The 22,782-nt window shown below is 44.8% G+C and overlaps 1 protein-coding gene and 1 long non-coding RNA gene across 10 annotated transcripts in view; both read right to left on the bottom strand.

Moving 5' to 3' along the window:
• Nucleotides 1-22,782, bottom strand: part of LOC307084948 (uncharacterized protein) — a 140,591-nt gene that overhangs the window by 111,701 nt on the left and 6,108 nt on the right. For 5 of the 8 annotated variants that reach the window (XM_079749488.1, XM_079749499.1, XM_079749498.1 and 2 more), the window contains exons 2-7: nt 4,278-4,390; nt 4,044-4,160; nt 3,762-3,884; nt 3,571-3,687; nt 3,367-3,433; nt 2,986-3,214 (exon numbers count right to left, since the gene is read on the bottom strand). In XM_079749488.1, coding sequence (XP_079605614.1) covers nt 2,986-3,214; nt 3,367-3,433; nt 3,571-3,687; nt 3,762-3,884; nt 4,044-4,160; nt 4,278-4,390 — 766 coding nt within the window. Of the gene's footprint in view, nt 1-2,985; nt 3,215-3,366; nt 3,434-3,570; nt 3,688-3,761; nt 3,885-4,043; nt 4,161-4,277; nt 4,391-9,306; nt 10,183-12,588; nt 12,609-22,782 lie in introns of those variants that run through there. The other 3 variants (XM_079749495.1, XM_079749494.1, XM_079749493.1) reach the window with 3 other exon arrangements.
• LOC307084960 lies at nt 17,323-18,111 on the bottom strand. 2 transcript variants are annotated; one of them, XR_013812338.1, is made up of 4 exons: nt 17,890-18,111; nt 17,683-17,763; nt 17,507-17,585; nt 17,323-17,402 (listed from the first exon to the last, which is right to left on the bottom strand). It is a non-coding gene; the product is annotated as an uncharacterized lncRNA (long non-coding RNA). The 2 variants fall into 2 exon arrangements; XR_013812339.1 differs by having other exon boundaries at nt 17,324-17,435.

Genomic DNA, 22,782 nt, shown 5'->3' with positions numbered 1-22,782 from the left:
TCACTCTGTAAGGCCTTGTCCACAGCACTCTGATAGAGGAGGAGTTTATCTTTCCTGGAGGTTGGTGGTTCTTCTGAGAGCAGATTGACACCAGTATCGATGAAGGACAGAAAGACATAAAGGGCAGCCAGAAACTCCTGGATGCTCAGATGGACAAAGCAGAACACCTTGTCCTGGTACAGCCAACACTCCTCTTTAAAGATCTGGGTGAACACTCCTGAGTACACTGAGGCTGCTCTGATATTGATGTCACACTCTGCCATATCTGCCTCGTAGAAGATCAGGTTCCCTTTCTCCAGCTGGTGAAAAGCAAGTTTTCCAAGAGAAAGAATGATCTCCTTGCTCTCTGAACTCCAGTCTGGATCTGTTTCAGCCCTCCCATGGTACTTCCTGTCCCCCTGTATGGACTGAACACTCAGGAAGTGGCTGTACATCTGAGTCATGGTCTTGGGCATCTCTTTGATCTGGGATTTTTTGAAGATGTCCTCCAGAACTGAAGCAGTGATCCAACAGAAGACTGGGATGTGACACATGATGTGGAGGCTTCTTGTTTTCTTGACGTGGGAGATGATTGTGCTGGCCTGCGTCTCCTCTCGGAATCTCTTCCTGAAGTACTCCTCCTTCTGTTGGTTGGTGAACCCCCTCACCTCTGTCACCATGTCAATACACTCAGCAGGGATCTGATTGGCTGCCGCAGGGCGTGTGGTTATCCAAATGCGAGCAGAGGGAAGCAGGTCGCCCCTGATGAGGTTTGTCAGCAGCACGTCCACCGAGGTGGACTTTGTGACATCAGTCCATATCAGGTTGTTCTGGAAGTCCAGAGGATGTCGACACTCATCCAGACCATCCAAGATGAAGACAACTTGGAACCGGTGGAATCTGCAGATTCCTGCTTCTTTGGTCTCAATAAAGAGGTGATGAAGAAGTTCCACCAAGCTAAACTCTTTCCCTTTCAATAAATTCAGCTCTCTGAAAGTGAGGAGAAATGTAAAGTGTATGTCCTGGTTGGTTTTGCCTTCAGCCCAGTCCAGAGTGAACTTGTGTGTTAAGACGGTTTTACCAATGCCGGCCACTCCAGTTGTCATCATTGTTCTTATTGGTTGATCGTGTCCAGGTAAGGGTTTAAAGATGTCTTCACATCTGATTGGTGTTTCTTCCTTGGCTGGTTTCCTGGAAGCTGTTTCAATCAGTCTGACCTCATGTTCCTTGTTGACCTCTCCACTGCCTCTCTCTGTGATGAAGATCTCTGTGTAGAAGTCGTTCAGATCTGTTCGCTTTCCTGCTTTAGCGATTCCCTCAAACACACACCTGAACTTCTTCTTCAAATGAGACTTGATTTTATTTTGGCAATCGACAGCATCAGATCCTAAATGAGAAAACAACAGATGACATCAGTTAGTGGATGGTGATCAGTGGAACCAAGTAAATATTTCCTGTTAAATTACCAACTTCATGATATTTAGTGGCTTCATTACTTTCATTACTATAATTTCAACAGCAATATGATTGGTCTAATGATAGTAATAATGATAGTGATTCAGTGTAAAGTGATTTGCTAAGCTGATACAACAAGACTGGGTTTCATCACTTCCACTGAGTTGTTCTGCTGTTGGTCTGCAGTATAATGTTTAATGTTAATGTGGCTTCATAACTTGTGGTCGGAGAAGCTGGTCGTGACAAAGACTGCATGTTACAGATTCAAAATGTTCAGGACTTTGTTTTTTCCACAGCAATATGATTGGTCTAATGATAATAATAATGATAGTGAATTAGTGAAAAATGACATGCTGAAATAACAAGATAGTGATGCATCTCTTCCACAGAGTTATTCTGCTGTTGATCTGCAGTTTATGTTTAATTTTATTAATAATAATAATAATTACAATTGAATAAGTTTTTATTTCAAGGCGCCTTTCATGACACCCAAGGTCGCCTTACAATTCATAAAACAATCTAGGGTCAAAAACAGCAAGAGCTGCATCGCCAACAGCATGATCAAAACAAGACATAAGACCCAAGTAGGAGGGGGTAAGAACAGTGAGGAGACCCAGATAGGAGGGGGTAAGAACAGTGAGGAGACCCAGGTAGGAGGGGGTAAGAACAGTGAGGAGACCCAGGTAGGAGGGGGTAAGAACAGTGAGGAGACCCAGGTAGGAGGGGGTAAGAACAGTGAGGAGACCCAGATAGGAGGGGTAAGAACAGTGAGGAGACCCAGGTAGGAGGGGGTAAGAACAGTGAGGAGACCCAGGTAGGAGGGGGTAAGAACAGTGAGGAGACCCAGGTAGGAGGGGGTAAGAACAGTGAGGAGACCCAGGTAGGAGGGGGTAAGAACAGCAGCACAACGGGGATACGAGGGGACCCCACGGTAGGGGGTCATTACAGCGAGCAGGCCAGTGGGACAACATGTGTTTTGAGGAGAGTTTGAATGTTGTCAGGGTGTCTCTTTCAGTTCAGCTCCGAGCCCTAGCACCCACGGTGCTGAGAGCCCTAGCACCCACGGTGCTGAGGCGGGAGGTCGGGACGGTGAAGACCAGCTGAGGATGACGAAGGGAGCGGCAGGGCCTGTCCTCCTGGAGGAGGTCGGGGAGATAAGTGGGGGCCACGTTGTGGAGGGCTTTGTCGGTGAGCAGAAGGGTTTTAAGGTCAATCCGGTGTTGGACACTGAGCCAGTGTAGTTGGACGAGAATGGGGGTGATGTGGTCGGGGGATTTGGTGCTGGTAATGATGATGTTTAACATTCTTTAACCTGAGACCCCCACCATTACCCTACATATCCGGATCAAACCATTTAACCTGATACCCCAAAACAACCCTACATACTGGATCAAACCATTTAACCCCAAAGAGGAAATATTGTCTCCACATGGAAGTTTGAAATGTATAAGTCCCACATTATGTCATTTAGTCTGAACAAAACAACTATAATCTCCTACTGCTCATCAAAATGTGTATTTCTTCTCTGTTTTCAAGATAAGAGCCTCTTACCGCCCCCCAGTGTGTCGGCCAGTTCCTCCTGGTTCATCTCCATCAGGCAGAGCTTTGTGATGTCCACCACTCCCTTTATGGCGCGCCTCCTCTGCTCCTCCTTCTTACCATCCACCTCCTCCTCCTCCACTCTCTGACCCTCTGAGCATTGTGGGTAATCTGAGAAGAGATCCCTCCAGAGCTTCTTCAGCTCCTTGTCTAGAAAAGCGTGTGCGTTCTCCTCAGCCCTCTGGAACAGAACAAACATCAAGGAGAACTTTACTCTGAACTAACTGAGGACATCAGAAGCATCTGTCCTGGATCCACGTCCCGCTGGACAAGAGATGCTTTCTAATGTCCATGGAGAGCTGAAGTCAAACGTCTTGGTGGACATTTACACACCTTGATCAGCTCTGTTTGATGCTGCTGTAGAGACTGAGCACTGGTAACCTTTGACCTCTTCTGGTGTCTGTGGGGAACACACACACACACACACAGACACACACACACACACCATTATATTTCCCCAGACTCGTAGACATAAGTGTCAGTAGAGTCTGACAACAACCAACTGGTCTGTTTTCATCGTCTGTTTGAAAGTCCTACCTCTCCTCTCTGGAGGGGCGTCCATCTTTAAACACCAATGGTATATCCATAGAGTGGTCACTCTTCATGGAGACACAGCTGGGTCCAGGGGAGTCTGCTCTCTCCTTCTTGGCTCTTCTAGAAAAACAAGAACCAGGATTTATGGACGTTTGATAGAAGCTGTATCTTTATGATCTCTGATAAATCCTCACCTCCTCTCAATAGACTGGTTTCCATCTTTAAAGTAATCAGGATGTTCCATAGGGGGGCCACTCTCAAAGGAGTCACAGCTGGAGCTGGATCCAGGGGAGTCTGCTCTCTGCTGCTGCTCTGGGCTTCAACACACACACACACACACACACACACACACACACACACACACACACACACACACACACACACAATTATATTTCCCCAGACTTGTAGACATCAGTATCAGTAGAGTCTGATAACAACCAACTGGTCTGTTTTCCTCGTCTATTTGAACCCCCTACCTCTCCTCTCTGGAGGGGCGTCCATCTTTAAACACCAATGGTATATCCATAGAGTGGTCACTCTTCATGGAGACACAGCTGGGTCCAAGGGAGTCTGCTCGCTGCTGCTTCTCCGGGCTTCAACACACACACACACACACACAGCTTTAACTCAGACTAATGCTGGAGTCATGATGTATCACGTCTGAGCTCTGAGATGGACAACAGTCACAGACAGAGAGATCCTCTTCTTACCTCTTAGCTTTGCTCTGGCGGCCATGTTCCCCAGACAGAGTGGTCTTAGAGGTAGGACCCCCCTCCTCTCTCTCCTCATCCATAGTAGACTGGAGACCTGGACACAAACACAACTCATCCATCACTTCATTTGCCATTTGAACTTTAGCTGTTTATTGAGAGACAAGATCATTGTGACTGTGTCACACTAAGGCATTATGGACGTCATAGACCATCAATATGAACCCCACAACATAACCACACTGCCCTCACTACAGTACAGATGTGTACAGCAGATGAAAGATGAATAATTAAACACCTTGTAGACTGTAACTGAAGTTAAACTACAACACAAAAAAGATATACAATAGACTTAAAAAAAAGCATTGCGGTACAATTAAAAGTAAAGAACGTTACTTTCATTTGTGTCAAGTACAGTGTTATATTTGTATATGTTAGGCTATATATTGAGATGGCAGTGTGCGAAATACCCGTCAATATTCGGGATGTCCTCATCCCCAGGTTGTTGCGCAACACCAAACTAAATGTTCTCAATATGCAGTAGGCCTAGGCCATAACATTACAATATTTCAGGGATGCAAGCCAAGACAATCAGTCTATATCTATAGCCTACATGACAACACACACACACACACACGCGCCCACACAATTAAAGCACACTCGTAAAGCAACACTGACAAAGGAGCCTGCATTGGCTAAAGTTGTTGGGATGCACGTTATTCTATAACAGGGAGAGGCAAAGTTGTGCATTACAATGCAAACACGAAAATAATTGGCACCAATCTGGTGCACTTAAAAGAGAAATCAACTGAATAAATGCCAGGTATATAGCCTATCGGACATGGGCACACCTTCAGTGCACTTACAAATGAGAGCCTGCAGTATGACCGATCGTGACATTATTTAACCGTCCATCTACAGCCAATACGACCAGACAGATACATCATTGAACACACACACAAAACCCACAACAAGCCAAACATCAGCACGGCAGGTGCGCAGGGTAAGGACGCTAAGGCCGGTCAGTGGAGCCCCGACACACGTCACCTCGTCTCCCAGTCAGGGGGTGGATCTAGATGCTTTTGTGATGACTTTCCTGCAAAAGTCACATTCATGTGTGTGTTTGTATATTAATGTCTGTGTGCGTGTTTGATTGTGTGTGTGCGAAAGAGAGATTAAGGGAAAAATACAAATTCAAAAAAATGCAAAATAAATGTACAAATGAAATATGTCTTTCTCTCTGTCTCTCTATATGTGTGTGTCTGTCTGTCTGTCTCGCTGTGTGTGTGTGTGTCTGTGTGTGAATCTGGAGGCTAGTCTGTCCCCGCGTTGCTTCAGGCCTCCAACCGCAAGAAAGATGGGAACCACTATCGCTGGGGTGGTCTTCAAGGTCAGGAACCCCCAACACACACACACACACACACACACACACACACACACACGCACACACAGACACACAGACACACACACACAAACAAACGAACACACACACACACACGCACACACACACAAACACACACACACACACATACACAAAGACACACACACACAAACAAACGAACACACACACACACACGCACACACACACAAACACACACACACACACATACACACACAGGGAATGTTTGAATCCAAACCGTTTTCCATTGGAACCCAATGTGAGTTCTGTTCCGTTCCTGGACCAGAGGTTCCATATAAAAACGCCCTCAACACAGTGAAACTAGTCATTGTAGTTCTGACCCATATTCCTTATTCAGACAGGTTGTCTCTCTGAGATCAATATCTCTTTTACAGCAGGAACCTGGAAACAGCATTTGTAATGTTTTCTTTCCATTAAATAAAGTTGCCTTATGGGAGAAACCTTTCAGTCTCTTCCTATTTTTTAAATAAAAAAAAAAATGGCATTTAACATTACAAGGCACTTTGAATCTACTGAAAGTTAGTCTCAAATTATAAATCTCCATTTTCCCATTGTAGTTTACATAAAAATCTCTAGAAGTCAATATTAAGTGGTTATTGTTCCTTTCCATTAAATAGTATTGTCTTGAGCAGGCCCTGCAACTGAAAACGTAGGCTATGAATTAGAAGAGGTTTAGGATTTGCCAATATCCAGCAGGTCACCCTAAAATGGACTAGAATGCAGGAAATTGCATTTTTTTTCAGGGGGAGGACCCCCAAACCCCCCTCTGGGCTAAGCCCCGGATGTACACAAAGTCTGGCTCCGCCTCTGGACTCCATGCTGGAAGGTTCTGGGTTCGATCCCCAAAGCCCACAGTCTAACATGTAGCATTCTACAGAGCAGAAATCTTAAAAATGTTCAACCTACTGATAAGATTCAAAAGTATTCGTATTTATGATCTATCACAGATAAGAGTGGACTACAGTATCTTAATCTTCTTCCTACAGTGATAAAGTGAGCCACACCAATCCATCCGACTCATAACAAGGAAATGGTGAACCAACCAGTTGGATCAGTTCCCCTCCCAGCACATACTCCTCCCAGACTAACCTCTTATAGGCGGCTGATCCATGACCTCATTCAGTGATGAATAGTAATCACTGTTATAATTATGAAGAATGGACAGAGAGCTCTGAGCTCTGTCCACTCTGAGTACAGAATACTCAGAGTGAACAGAGTACTCAGAGTGGACAGAGTACTCAGAGTGGACAGAGTACTCAGAGTTCACACACACACACACACACACACACACACACACACACACACACACAAAAGAAAAAAAGTCACAAACGGTCTACTCTTCTGCAGTCTGTGATTCATTGAACACCAGCGGTAGTAAAGTGGATCATTTTGCTAGGTCTGTTTTGAATCCTTCGGAAAAAGGTGCACTGCAGCACCACCTGCTGGTGAGAGGATGACAGTGGGATTGGCTGAGCTGAAGAACACTAACCAGTCGTCACCAGGGACTTCTGTGTTGAGGCGGTCGCGGCAGTGTTAATTCACCTTGAAGGTCATGTCCCTCTCATACGAGTGATGCTCTCAGATATAGAGTAGGCCTACACTACTGCAGAATCAGTGTTGGGCCTGTTACTTTAAATTAGTAACTTATTTACAGTTACTAGTTACTTCTTTCAAAAGTAACTCAGTTACTTTAAGTTACTCGTTACTTTCAAGGTAACTAGTTACTAGGGAAAGTAACTTTTTTTTTCTGAATTATCTTATTAATGTGTTAATATGGCAAAGGACCTCGCTAACTGGATAGTTAGGGAGGCTTCCAGTCCTCTGGCTTGCTTACATGTAAGTCCTATCCTACCACAAGCGCAATGCGCCACCTAGTGACCTGAACGTGCCATAGCAGTGTAGTATTGTGAGTGCAAATGAATGAAATATTTCCATTGTTTCCAACTGTTTCCAACCCTCTACAAATGCACACACCAATTATTTTGGGGTTGATGTGGCATAGTGTTCGACAAAACAACTGTAAAATTTGATCATTGTACCCAGTATCACTACGATGAAGCAGTGGATCAACAAAACACAACATACAGTATGTTTTGAAACTTTTGATAGGCACATTTATTGTAACCATTGAAACAGGTACAAAGTATAGTTTTGGAAGTGCAAAAATTAAACTGTGCCTCCGACCATTTAGCAACTGTAGGACTCAATAATAGTGCAAAACTGATACAATAGATGTTTACAATGTAAACACAGTGAGGTTTATCCGTTCTTTGTAAGTTAACCTTAACTCAAAACAGCTAAACTCCACCAACTGGAGACCTCATCATCAATAATGATGGGCAAACTTAAAAGTATTTTCAGCCTCACAAAGAGAAACTGAATAAATAAAAAGTACTTTCAGCCTCACAAACATAGTTAATGTTTAACAAAAATAATATTTCCTCCACTCTGGCCATTTAGATAAATAAAACAACTGATTAAATCAATAATGGTGGATAAAGTGCTTTAGTAGTCTATGTTAGTATGTCTATGTCTATATCAGTCTTTGTCCATACATCTCCATCATTTGTTTAGCTGTGTCTGGGTTATAGACTGCAACAGGCTTTGTAAAATCAAGCTTTCGTTGTTTGGCTGGAGTGGCTTCTCCTTTAGCGTCGGCGGAGCTGACGTTAGCAGCAGCATCACCTGTGTTACCTTCAGGGTCTTTTTCAACTAGCTTGGTAGATGCGTGTTGTTTCTGAAGATGTTTCATCAGATTAGAATTGCTAGTTTTTGATTTGAGTTTTCGAACCTCCACATAGATGACAGGTCACCAAAATATTCCTTATGTCTTTTACCGTCAGAAAGGAAAAATAATGTGCATATTTCCATGAGAGAACTACAAAGCCTGGACTGTCGTCGACTGCCGCCATTGTTTTAATTCATTTACTTGCGCGTCGCTGCGTCACGTGACTCACGTCCGCTTCACGTCCACCACGGAAACTGTAGTCCTGGGTTATGCACGTGAAGTAACGAGTAACGAGCCTGTTTAAATCGCAGTAACGATAAACGCGTTACTGATTTTGACAAAGTAATTAGTTACAGTGCTCGTTACTGCAAAAGTAACGTAGTTACTGTAACGCGTTACTTAATAACGTGTTAGTCCCAACACTGTGCAGAATGATGCAGGCCAACAGACAACAACACCCAATCCAAGATGACGTTTAAACACCTTCACTAACCAAGATGACCATCTTCCTGTCTAAATAATGTAATAATAATACCTATACGATAAATCACAATACTTCAATTATTTTAATTATTATTTAATGATTAAGAACCAATTCTGAATCAGACGAAACAGTCATTATAAACCTCAACCTGACGCTTGACTCAAGGCTGAAAGTTTCTGGGTTCGATCCCCAAAGCCCACAGTCTAAAACGTAGCATTCTACAGAGCAGGAATCTTAAAAATTATTCAATAGAAATTTTGACAAATAGCAATGCATCCATACATTGACTAATGTTTTTAACCATGTGGTTTTACAGGAAACTAACTATCAACCTATTGATAAGACTCAAAGTTATTCATATTTATGATCTATCATGGATCAGAGTGGACTACAGTACCTTAGTCGTATTCCTGCTGTGATGAAGTGAGCCACAACAAACCGTCTGACTCATATCAAGGAAATGATGTCCAACCATTTGGACCAGTTCCCCTCCCAGTTCATACTCCTCCCAGACTCTAGTTTTATATGAGCTTCGCATTCTGCTCACAGGGGGCTGTTGTCTCTGTTAACTTTGGACAAGAGGCAGGGTGGTCTTTCCTAGACTTAGATTCATAGACCCTCTCATTCTCAAGGAGGGCAGGACCATATATGGACTTCCCTGTGTGGTACGACATCACAACCACATCTGTGATGGGGGCAAACCGAGTACAAGACCCAGTACAAGATGACGTTTAATTGTCTCCACTAACCAAGGTTCCTGTCTGAATAATGTAATAATAATACCGGACTGCAAATATATCAACAGTTCATTCTGTCCCAAGTTCCTTTAAAGTCACCCAAGGCCGCAAGAAGGCACAAGAAAAAGTCATTCTTAACTTCAACCTGACAGCTGACTCCATAGCTGCATCTTATAGAGCAGGAATTTTAAAAATGATCAACCTACTGATACGATTCAAAGTTATTCATATTTATGATCTATCACGGATAATAGTGGACTAAAGAATCTTAGTCTTCTTCCTGACGGACCAGTTCCCCTCCCAGTTCAAACTCCTCATTTACATTTACATTTAGGGCATTTAGCAGACGCTTTTATCCAAAGCGACTCACAATAAGTGCATTTGTTACAATAAGTACATTTGTCATAAGAAGTGAAACAATATATCGCTGTCGGTACAGTAAAGATGTTCATAGAACCAAGTGCAAGTATTACAATCGCTAGGCTAACCCATTCCCCGTGTAAAGCAATGATAGCAGCTACTGTAGATGCTACACAATTAAGTACCTTGAATAAGTGCAATGTACAAGTGCCAGGACGTACAACATTCAATGGTGGCTGTGCATTGGTTTCTATGCAGAGTCGAGATGAACTCTGAACAGGTGAGTTTTGAGTCTTTTGCGGAAGCTGGTGAGCGACTCTGCGGTCCTGACATCGGTAGGGAGCTCGTTCCACCACTGAGGTCCCAAAACAGAGAAAAGTTGTGACTTTGCTGATCGACCTTAGCGATGGCGATGGCCGCACGGAGGGACTCAGTCACCGTGAGGAGAGACGTCTCAGTGGAGTGTGCTTTTTTGAAGCCTGACTGGTGCGGGTCAAGCAGGTTGTTAGATGAGAGATAGGAGGACAGTTGGTTAGCGACAGCACGTTCCAATGTTTTAGAGAGGAATGAAAGAAGAGATACCGGTCTGTAATTCAGGATGTCAGTGGTATCAAGCGTTGGTTTTTTGAGGAGAGGCTTTATTCTGGCAGTCTTTAAAGACGTTGGAACAATGCCAGACGTGAGGGAGGAGTTAATAAGTGCGGTTAGAAATGGCAGGATGTCGTTTGACACAGCCTGGAGGAGGGAGGAAGGGATAGTGTCAAGGGGGCAGGTGGTGGCATGGTTAGATGTTATAATTCTGTTGACCTCGTCTGAGGTGAGAGGGATGAATTGGGTAAAGACAGAGGTGGGGGTGGGGGGAGGGAGGATGGTGGCAGTGATAAAAGAGGAGCTAATGTCCTTTACTTTCTGGGTAAAGTAGGTAACAAAGTCATCAGCAGTGAGGCAGGAAGGAGGAGGAGGGGAGGGAGGGTTGAGGAGGGAAGAGAACAAGGAAAACAGTTTCCTGGGGTTTGAGGCGGAGGAGTTAATTTTGGTCCGGTAGAAGGCAGATTTGGCTGTTGACACAGTGGAGGTGAAACCTGAAAGAAGAAGGAGATAGTGAGATAGATCATTAGGACAGTCTGATCTCTTCCATTTCCTCTCAGCTGCCCGCAACTCTACTCTATGGGTCCGCAGAGATTCAGACAGCCAAGGAGGGGGGGTGAAGATCGTGCCAGCCTGGAGTGAAAGGGACAGAGGGAGTCCAAAGAGGAGGAGAGGGAGGATAGCAGAGTTTCAGAGGATTCCTCTGTGGATAGTTGAGAGAATTGTTCAATAGAAGGTAGTGAAGACAGAACAGTTGAGGCAAAGGTAGAGGGAGAGAGAGTTTTGAGGTTGCGGCGGGTGGTGACAATGTGGGGACTAGAGAGGAGGGGGGAGAGGACTTTAAGGGGAGAGAAAAAGCAACAAAATGATGGTCAGACACGGGGAGTGGGGTAACAGAGAGAGCAGAGGTGCCACAGGTGAATATCAGGTCAAGCTGGTTCCCTGCTCTGTGTGTGGGAGGAGAAGGGGATAGTGTTAAGTCAAAGGTGGCAAAAACGTTGGTTAATTCAGGTGAGTGCAACTTCTCTGGCAGGATGTTAAAGTCGCCAAGTATAACGAGTGGTGTGCCATTTTCAGGAAAGCAGCTGAGAAGGACATCCATTTCGTCATAGAAGTCACGAAGGGGACCAGGGGGACGGTAGATTACCAGAATGAAGAGATTAATAGGAAGGGTGACAGTGACAGCGTGGAGTTCAAATGCAGATCTGGCCAAGTGTTCTAGTGGAAGGACCTGATAGGTCCACAACGGAGAGACGAGGAGTCCGGTCCCTCCTCCTCGTCCCGAAGGTCTAGGGGTGTGTGAGAAAGAGTAAACAGTGGAAAGGGCAGCAGGAGTGGCAGAGTTCTCTGGAGTGATCCAGGTCTCTGTCAGGGCCAGGAAATGGAGGGTATTGAGGGACGCGTAGGCCGAAATAGAGTCTGCCTTTTTGACCGCTGACTGGCAATTCCAGAGTCCTCCCATCACTTCAAGGTCAGTGATGGCGAGGGTGGGTAAATGGCATAGATTGGATGGGTTGCGACGCCGAGCAGAGGATCTATTGCGGCGTTGTCTATGAGTAGAGATTCTAACGATAATTGAAGTACGAGTATACCGTGTCCTCTAAGGTCTTCCTTGAGGGATTCCCACAGAGAGACTCCCTTGGTCTTTGTTTCCCGGGTCTTGACTCCCACAGAGAGACTCCCTTGGTCTTTGTTTCCCGGGTCTTGACTCCCACAGAGAGACTCCCTTGGTCTTTGTTTCCCGGGTCGTTTGCTGGGTCCTGACGCTACAGCTGACGCTACTAACACTTAGCCTTTAAATGCACATGGTAGCTCAGGCAGCCTTAGCTCCGCCCAGTCAATCAAGCCTATTGTTCACACCTTGTGACCGACTACACTCAACGACCTTACTATCAGCAACAACACAGCAAAAACCAACACTGCAGGTACTAGGGTTAAAGTTAGTACAACCAATTGCAATGCCAAACACTATAATTCTTAGCTTCAAGACTCACCACAGCGAGATATGAGACGACCTTCTTGAAGACAAAATGTAATGTAACTGAGTTTGTCAGCTTCCTAACTTTGCTAAATAGGCAGCCTTAGCTCCGCCCAGTCAGTCAAGCCTATTGTTCACACCTTGTGACCAAAACTACACTCAACGACCTTACTATCAACAACAACACAGCAAAAACCAACACTGCAGGTACTAGGGTTAAAGTTAGTACAACCAATTGCAATGCCAAACACTATAATTCTTAGCTTCAAGACTCACCACAGCTAGATATGAGACGACCTTCTTAAAGACAAAATGAATAGGCGGCTGATCCATGACCTCACTCAGTGATAAATAATAATCAGCTTAATGAAGCATGGACAGCTCTGGGCTCTGTCCACTCTGAGTACAGAATACTCAGAGTGGACAGAGTACTCAGCGTACACAGTACTCAGAGTACACAGAGTACTCAGAGTGAACACAAATACAGACACACACGGACGCCACCGTGGACGGTGAGGCTCTCGTACCTCTGGAATCTCCCGACACCATTACAGGTCTTACTTCACTGGACGCCATTGTATTGGCAGTTTAGGTGTCATGACGCTGGTGACGGTGTTGTCTCTTCACCCTGCTCCACCTAGGGGACACAACACAACACAATGATAACCTCACTTTAGTACACAACACAACGATGATCTCACTTTAGTACACAACACAATGATGATCTCACTTTATTACACAATACAACACAACGATGATCTCACTATAGTACACAATACAACACAACAGTGATCTCACTTTATTACACAACACAATAATGATCTCACTTTAGTACAAAATACAACACAATGATGATCTCACTTTATCACACCGTTGTCTACCACCATATCCAATGTCATCAGCACAAATGATCTGTCCCTAAAAGTTAAAATCCACCATCCCCCCTGGCTTGTTTTTACAATACTGTATATAATATAATATAATAATAATATGTTACGTATTTTAAGCACATAAGCTGCCCCCACATAGCCACAAGGAAGCAGGATCAAACACACAAGCTGCATTACCTCCACATAGCCACAAGGGGAGCAGGACCAACATATAAACTGCAATAACTACTCCACAGATGGCAGCACCTTTAGACAGATGAGGAAGCCGGAGCCAATACGTCACATAGGCCACGCCTACTTCACATAGGCCACGCCTACTCGATACAAACGGGGAGCGGGAGTCAGATGAGGTCAGATACATAGGGCGGTCCCGAGTCAGCGAGGGCCAGCCGTTTGTCACTCCACGCGTGTTAAATGCAATCCCTCCCTTTTGCTTCATAGTTACCATACCGAAATACTTTAACAAATAAGGTGAGTTAAAAGCGATCCGGTTTGGACTACTTTCTTCAAGAACGCGACAAATATTATACTTGGGTATTTATATAATATTATATCTAATATCAAGGCCAAAAGCTATGTGAACCTCGGATGATATTATGAATCATAAAGACTGCGTCTGATGTCTCTGGTACTTCCACAACAAGTAAAGACTCGTAGTGGGGCATATCTCGGCCATGGTTGAGAAGAATTGGGGGAAAGGAACTTTGGCCTTGACTCTCTGAAGTCCATGAACCGCGACATGGAGGAGAAAGGGATTGTCAGCCAAGCTCACACACACCTACACACACACACACACACACACACACACAGATCTGACTGGGGATAGGAGAGGTTAATTCACTTGAGGGGGCAAACAGGTTATGTTTTTAAACTGTTTATTCTCTTGCCAGAAGGACTATCTGGACTAGGCTACTTATAAATATTATTGAATATTTTTACTTCTATTTAATTTATTTTACCCAAAAATTATATTCAGGGCTAATTAAATAAAATCCCGGGCTTTAGCCCCGAATAAAACAGCACAGTGACGGCCCTGGGTTCTGGGTTCAGGGTCTGTGTTTAGGATGTCTGGGTTTAGGTTCTGCGTTCAGGGTCTGCGTTCAGGGCCTTATCCACCAGGTAAACACGCGTCCTGCCGTCCTCTGAGCTCCAGGAAACGCACCAAGTTCCAGGTGGTTCATATTTAGCTCAGACCTCGTTCGCTCAATACATTCATGATCCAAAATCTGACGGCAGCTGACCTCAGATCTGGTGAACTGGGCATTTATTTCTTTCACTTCATACGTTTTGACCAATCCTGTTGCTGGAGGCAGAGTTATTTGCAGACAAACTAGACCAGCACATGAACATTTTAAAATGTAAACACACACACACACATTCCTGTACATTTAATTGAGGTGTATGACAGCTCCCTCTGCTGGACAGTCTCACACCAAACTACATTTTCCGTCTGAACCAACGTAGCTATAGTACATTGACAGTGTTGAGAAGGATACTTTTAAAATGTATCCAGTTACAGAATACAGAATACATGCCCAAAAATGTAATATGTAACGTATTCCTTATCATCACTCAATCTGAGTCTTGTATTCTGAATACTTAAGATTACTTCCACATTGAATTGCATTGTATAATGGTAGGAATGCTGCATTTTCTGCAAATTCTGCTTACTGAACAGGCCTATTCTGGTGTGTTCTTCTGTTCAAACTGGCCGAATGTGTCCCTGAAAGTGCACTATTTTATATAATTTGCTGTAGTGGAACAAAGACTTTAAGGGTATGTTCATGCGAAAGATATTTGCTATTACATCTAACATTTTTTTCACTGAACTAAGTGCATAGATGTTGCCTATAAAAATTGCCTTAAAATAGAGAGAGAGAGAGAGAAAAGATTGTTCAATCATTGGACAAAAAGGTCTGGGGCGGCAGTGGACCGGTCGAACTCCTTCTCCCTCATCCTGGTGCTGAATGTGTTAAATTTATCCGCATTTTTATGTGATTTTTCCAGCATACGTTTTATGTGGGTGTCTGTCCAAATTCCCAGACGGTCCGACAATTTGCTGCTAGTCTTGGAGTTACCTGTTACGTCCAAAGAGGCATATACTTTGTAGAACTGGAGCGGACCGAGGTGCGTTCGCTTTCACATCTCAAGCGAACCGTATCAGGGTTCGTTTGGAGGCGAACCGAGACCAGCTGTTCAGGGAGGTCTCGGTCGGCTGATTTGATTCACATCGAAGTGAGGGGGTTGCATTCACACCAACGCACCCAACCAAGGGACCAAACTCGTTTAGTGCGCACTAAATGCTGTTGGTGTGAAAGCACGAATAAACTGCTGAAACAGAAGTATCGTCATGTAATCCATTGATTTCAACAATGGAACTATTCTAAATAGCAACTATTTAAATTGTAACGGAATACAGTTAGCTATAATTTGTATTCTGAATACGTAACGCCGGTACATGTATTCCGTTACTCCCCAACACTGTACATTGATGTGAGACTGGGTTGGTGGTTTGAACATGTTGTAGTAGCAGAGAATGGCCTGCGGGGGCAGTATGTACATTGTTAAATACATGAATAGGCTTGAATTTAGTAGAAATATGGTTGCATTATATTTTTACAAAATGGATTATGTGAACATTGCTGAATAACATTCATCATGTATATTAAATGTATTGCAGGAGCTTAGATTGACATTAACCAATTTAAAGGACAATTAATGAACCGCACCAAACATGCATAAGTCAATGTAGGATTTTAATACAGTATAAACAAAAACACTTGAAAGAAGTTTAATACATACTTTTGTAAAGGAAAGCAGAGGAAAACATCTTCCCAAATTTATAATTTCAAAATGTCCACCATTCAGAAAGCAACTGAAGAGGTTTGTGTAAAAACAGTCCTCCCTGACCAGCTCTGTCCCTGACTCTAAACCCTGACTCTCAACCCTAACGCTGAACCCTCTGAGGGCAGGAAGACGCTCCTTCAGTGTAAAGATTCAAGAAGACACTCCTACAGAGTACAGGTTCAAACCACGGAGAAGGAAGAAGAAGAGGAAGGAGTAGAGAGTAGTGAAGTAGTGAGGTTAGTGACAGACGTGAGGGAAAGGCGTGTGGAAGCACACGGGTACATGTGGGGTCAAGAAGATCACTCCCACTGGAGGTCATTGATCCATCAGCCTCAGACCGCTGAGCTCAGCAGGTCTTCTGGAGGACGAGGTTCAGATGAACTGAGGAGACGGGACCAACAGGATGTCAGGATCAGGTGGGGTTCAGCTCAGGTGTGTCTGCCCCCGACCAAACCGGATCAGGTGAGGTTCAGCTCAGGTGTGTCTGCCCGGACCAAACAAGGACATGGATTAGGTTCAATATTCAAAAGATGCAACATTATCTGAACCAAAGAGACGTCATTAAGGAGCAGGCAGGCTTTAGGGCACCTTGCTCAAGGACGCATCACTGTATTCTGAGGACTTGAACCAGGCACCATTGGTCTGAGAGTTGAACCCCCAACCCCTTACCCAGTCCACTATGTCCAGATAATGCACAGTTACGAGGAATCCTTGATGGTAGATTCCTGGTCGTCCACAGGATTTGCCTTTCAGATATACGGCTTCTCCGTCAGTCCTCCAGATTCCTTGTCTGGTTACAAACGTAATTTTTCTCTAATGTAAGGTAATACACAGTAGTAGTTTGTCCCTAATGTAAGATCACAAACACAGGAGTAGTTGGGCTCTAATGGCGTGTAACAAAGTAGCAGCTGTAGTTTGTCTGGTAACCAACCACAGTAGTATGCCTTAACTTGTACTGGACAAACTAATCCTGCGTTACATGAAGTCCACTCTGTTTACTTTATGCAAACTCACGAGGATCCTTGTTGGTAGAGTGATGTCGTCCTCCAGAGTCTTGGCTCCTCCATCAGCGCTCCTCAGCCAGAGTCCTGGTCTGGAACAAACAGCACAAGTCTGGCCCCAACGTCTTGTAACAAACATGTAGTTTGTCTTATTTTTAGTCTTTATTTCCACTTTGTTAGGTTAATACAAACTTACAATCCTTGTTGGTAGAGTGATGGTCATACTCCAGATTCACGCCTCCCCTACCAGCTCGCCTCAGCTCCAGAAACACGTTCTAGTAAGGAAACGCAGCGGTAGTTTGTTAACACATGTCAGAGTAACAGCTGTATTTTGCCCTTTAAGTCAACCATGTTAAGTAAATACAAACTTACGATGAATCCTTGTTGGTTGATTCCTAGTCGTCCTCCAGCGTCTCAGTTCCTCCACCAGCTCTCCTCAGACAGAGTCCTGGTCTGGAACAAACAGCAGAAGTCTTGCTTCAACGTGTGGTAAAACAGATGTAGTTGTCTGGTATATTAACAAACACCGGTAGTTTGTGGTAGCAGTATTCTACGAGAGGCAGTGAGTGTGATGATCACTTCAGAGTCAGGCTCCATCTACCCCACGACAGACATCCTCCACCAGGCAGGGCCTCCATCAGCTCCTCCACCAGGCAGGGCCTCCATCAGCTCCTCCACCAGGCAGGGCCTCCATCAGCTCCTCCATCAGGCAGGGCCTCCATCAGCTCCTCCACCAGGCAGGGCCTCCATCAGCTCCTCCACCAGGGAGGGCCTTCAGCACGGCTCCTCCATCAGCTCCTTCAGCCATGGATTCCTGGTCTGGTTACAAACCCAGTTGTTCTCAGCAGTCAATCACCTGGGGACGCAACACACCCCACCTCCTGCATCTGAGGTTCACTTGTAAAATGGAAGACGAATTTAAACATAAACACTAAAATTAGACAACATCTACAGATTGGCGCGTTCAGCAATTCATCCACTACGGTCTTAGCAGCACTAGTAACAAAAATGGCTCATATGACTCCTACGTAACCCTGTTATGAATTAACTCAAATCACAGCTTGGAACAGATTTAAAGTCATAAGATGATCAAAACCAGACCTAAACTACCGAGGATTTTAGTGTTTCAGATGAGCTTGGTGATGGTTACCCTCTGGTCCGGCGCTGCAGGCCCCTAGTCTCCAGCCTCAGTCTCCGGTCCATCCTGGCACCACAAGCCTCCGGTGCCCAGCCTCTCAGCCTCGCCTTTCAGCTACAGCAGCAGGGTTATATCAGCATATGCCCAACAATAAACGTATTTGACTCATCCGAAACCGAGTTACACAATTAGTTTAACTATTATTTTATAACTCAAGGCTAGAAAAGGCTGGAGAGACCAGACATGAGCATCCCGTTTTGGGAATGAAGACAGAGCAGTCCACAAGTTTAAAGAAGTGGTTCAGCCCATGCATTGAAACTGACCTGAGAAGACTCTACTCACACACCAGAGCACTGACCTGTTCTGGGGGACTTCTGACAGGAGGTGGAGGTCTGGCTCTGGTTGAGGAGGCAGACACCTTGGGACAAACTACATGTTACCTTTTTAACCTTGTACAGTACAGTTCTAGAGTTTCTTCTACTGTAACATGTGGGAAAGACGGCCATTATTTTAGCTTTGATATTATCCAGTTGGTAACTCAGTACCAACATCATTGTTTAACGTCATTCCATTGGTTAGGGTTTAACTTCTGTGGCAATTAATGACACCAGATATTTAGAACGTACAAAAGCTGGAGTAACAAAGAACACTAGGCAGTATCGATATTAAATCAAATATACTCAGCCATATTCAGGTGCAGGGTTCCGTTGAAGAAATGTCAAATTGTCTTCCTCCTTGAAATGATTTTCAGCCTTCACTGATGGTCAGAAATGGGCCCGCAAGTAGAACGCCGTTTTGTATGCAGCAAGAGTCCCGTCAACGTGGTTAAAAGTATGGCGCAACCGTCGGAAATTAACATATTGTACGATGTACGCGTCAGTATGTATTTAATATCAAACTTAAGTTGTTTAAGATAAGCGGCAACAATTCCCAAAGGAAACCGACAGAAAAATAGTTTGTTGGCAATGGCTCGAGGATATGTAAATACAATCCAGAACGTTCCGCCAGAAACCCTCAGGGGATTCACGTCCAACTAACTGCTACGTGGGTTCTTACGGTTGTCAAGACAACATTCGATGCTAACCATTGAAACTAAATCAAGTGACCGTACTCAGAACCTTCCACGGCGGGAAGCACAAACCGTCCGACTGGAATCCGAACATTCCAGCCGGAACCAACCAAAGAAACAGAACCAGCGCCTCACCTTGAGCTGAACGGAGGAAGATCCTGAAGTCCAGCGATGGTCTTCATTAAAACACAGCCAACAGACTTACCTTGGTGTGATCTGTTTGTTGCTGTTGGTCATTACTACTATTCAGTGTACCTTTACATTATTATGAACCCAGTGTGTACAAGTTATACCACTCAAAACCGTACAAAGAACCAAACTACCATGTACGTTCCACAACAATTTTAAACCTCAAATCCTTGCCTAAAAACAATGGAATCATTCAATTCAAAACCGTGTCTACATTTATCAATAAACAATTACCTAGATTATTCAGGGTACAAACTATACAGAGCAAATCTAAACGTTGAGCTCACAGAGAGCCGACCATAGCCCTGCAACGTCACCCTGACCGCCTCATCACCAACAGCAAATCATGCCAGCCAGCCAACACATGTACAGGTCCAGTGAGAAGTGGGCATTTGAGCGAAAGGACTGCCCATAATAAAATGAAGCCCAATTCCTGAACTATCCAACCATCTTCATGGTTTAAAGATTTACAGACTTGACATTGTGTTCTAATCACCTTTGTCTGCTCCCTCGTTACTTATAGAACTCTACATCGCCATCGCTAGAGTGTTTCATCCTACTTATGAGGGTGTGGTCTGAGTGAGCAGAGATGCATGCTGGGATACAGTGCTGTCTGAAGTCTTCAGTTCTATGGACACGCCCCTCAGGAGAAACCAAGTGTTTGAGAATGTCGTGACATCAGTTACATGAGCTGGAATATCCTTCAAGATGGTAGCAGGATTCTCAGAGGAGAAAGGCCAAGAGGAATATGTGAGGGTTCTTCCTCTCAGCCAGAGGAGCACAACAACGGTCTTCAGAGTACCATGGAGCACTTTGAAACATTCTCCTCTATACACCGTGAAGTCCCAGTGAAGGTTTCCTTACCTCCTCAGCTGAAGAGTAAAACTTCAGCTTGAAGAGCGCACTAGTTGGAGTTCCCAGATTGGTTCTGATTTAAGGGAACCAATCGTTCAGCTAGTCCTGTACGAAACAAATACAGTTCAGCCTGAGAAGACGTGCAACTGAGAGCAAGACAAGATCCACAGGGCTCTCCATCAGTCCAGCCAGGTAGGAAGAGCCACCTCACTACAGGTCTGAAGGTCATCGGGAATATCCATTGAGGTCCCTTTCCAACTTCAGACTCTCCTTGTGGAATGCCTTTAGGTGTCCATCCTCCATTGATCCTGATCGGTGTAGTCCTAGTTTGAAGTCACTGATCTGAACACGCCGCTCACATCCTTTTACACTTGATTTGGATCCTCTCCTTCCTGCCCAGTGTGTTGGATATCGCTCCGGAGCGTCGCTCCGGGCTCTTCATGTCTAATGGAGGCCTCAAGCAAACGTATGGCCGTCCATCAGGTATGATTTAGTTGACCATTCCAATATCCCAAGCTAACCACATAGACCCCCGTATGAACATTATCACTGTCAAAGCAAGCAGGAGACACACAAGTAGAACCCAGGACACACACACATAGAACCGCATGGAGACACACGAGTAGAACCCAGGACACACACACACACATATAGAACCGCATGGAGACACACGAGTAGAACCCAGGACACACACACACACATATAGAACCGCATGGAGACACACGAGTAGAACCCAGGACACACACATAGAACCGCATGGAGACACACGAGTAGAACCCAGGACACACACATAGAACCGCATGGAGACACACGAGTAGAACCCAGGACACACACATAGAACCGCATGGAGACACACGAGTAGAACCCAGGACACACACACATAGAACCGCATGGAGACACACGAGTAGAACCCAGGACACACACATAGAACCGCATGGAGACACACGAGTAGAACCCAGGACACACACATAGAACCGCATGCCAGGTGTGGGTGGGAGGGAGGGACACACACACACACACACACACACACACACACACACACACACACACACAATGCTCAAATATCATCCATCTCATGTCAAACCCACACACTGAGCCATAAAAGGCCAAACACTCATGCAGGGTAAAAACCTCATGCCAAATAACATTCCATCATCCACCCCAGCTCCCCTGCCAGGACACCCAGAACAGATCAATCATTGTCTCCAGAGACGTAAATAATGTACAACATTCTTCAGTGGCGTCCCACATTGGTGATGGATTATGCTTGGTGTCTCCAAAATGTGTCCCAGGTTGATTCAACGTCTCTGAAGTCATGTCTTTGTAGTCCAGTAGTTTCCTCAATGAGGGGCCTTCACAGATGCAAGCGGTGCAGCTTCAGTCAGCCTGAGGACAGGAAGGAGGTCATCTGTTCAGAAGACCACCCAGTGGAGGGGGAGGGCTCTTGAGGAGCAGGATCCATCTTGGAATGGCCCCGAATAAGAAGTTCTTGGCAATGAAACTGTTCCTGAGGAGTCACGATGCCTGGAGGGGACTGTTGAATGTGTTCCATGGTTCTGTGTCAGACTGAAGTTGTGTTTTAGTCGTTAAGATGAGGAGCCCCCTCATCTCCCCCTGGTGTTTGTCCTTCTGAATCCCTGTCTCCATCTTAAAAGAACATTCTAGTCCATGTAGCTGACGTCACGACGGTTTATCAAACACTCGGTTTCCCCTGAGGGGGCCTGACTACAGACCTGTAGACTTCAGACAGCTCTGTATCCCAGTATGCACCTCTGCTCACTCAGACCACACCCTCATCAGTAAACCAACACTCATGTGATGAAGATGCAGAGCTCAGGAGAGTAGCTGGAAAGAAGACTGAAGACATCAGAACCCAAACCATTACCTCGGCTTACAACAATAACTTAGAACCTGTAACCATTTTAACAAACCATTACAACCAACATAAACCAAACACCTAAGTAACCCATGAACCCATAAAACATCCTTACTACTCAAATCAACCTTCAGCTAACGGGTTAACTCACCAGGAAGCTAAAATACAACAATGTGCCCAAGAGTAATAAGAAACTAATGACTTACAGTTCGCAATCCATCTTCATGTTTAAGTTGAGATACTCACAGAACTGCAGCTAAATATCCATGATAGACCTTTGAAGGAACGAACAGTTTACTCATTATTGTCCCCAAACTTGGGCACTGTCCCACAGTCCAACATCTA

Source organism: Pollachius pollachius (genome assembly GCF_949987615.1).
Source record: "Pollachius pollachius genome assembly, chromosome: 13".
In the NCBI taxonomy this organism is placed as follows: domain Eukaryota; kingdom Metazoa; phylum Chordata; class Actinopteri; order Gadiformes; family Gadidae; genus Pollachius; species Pollachius pollachius.
Note: the sequence above shows the minus strand (reverse complement) of the source record. Positions and strands in the feature narration are given on the sequence as shown.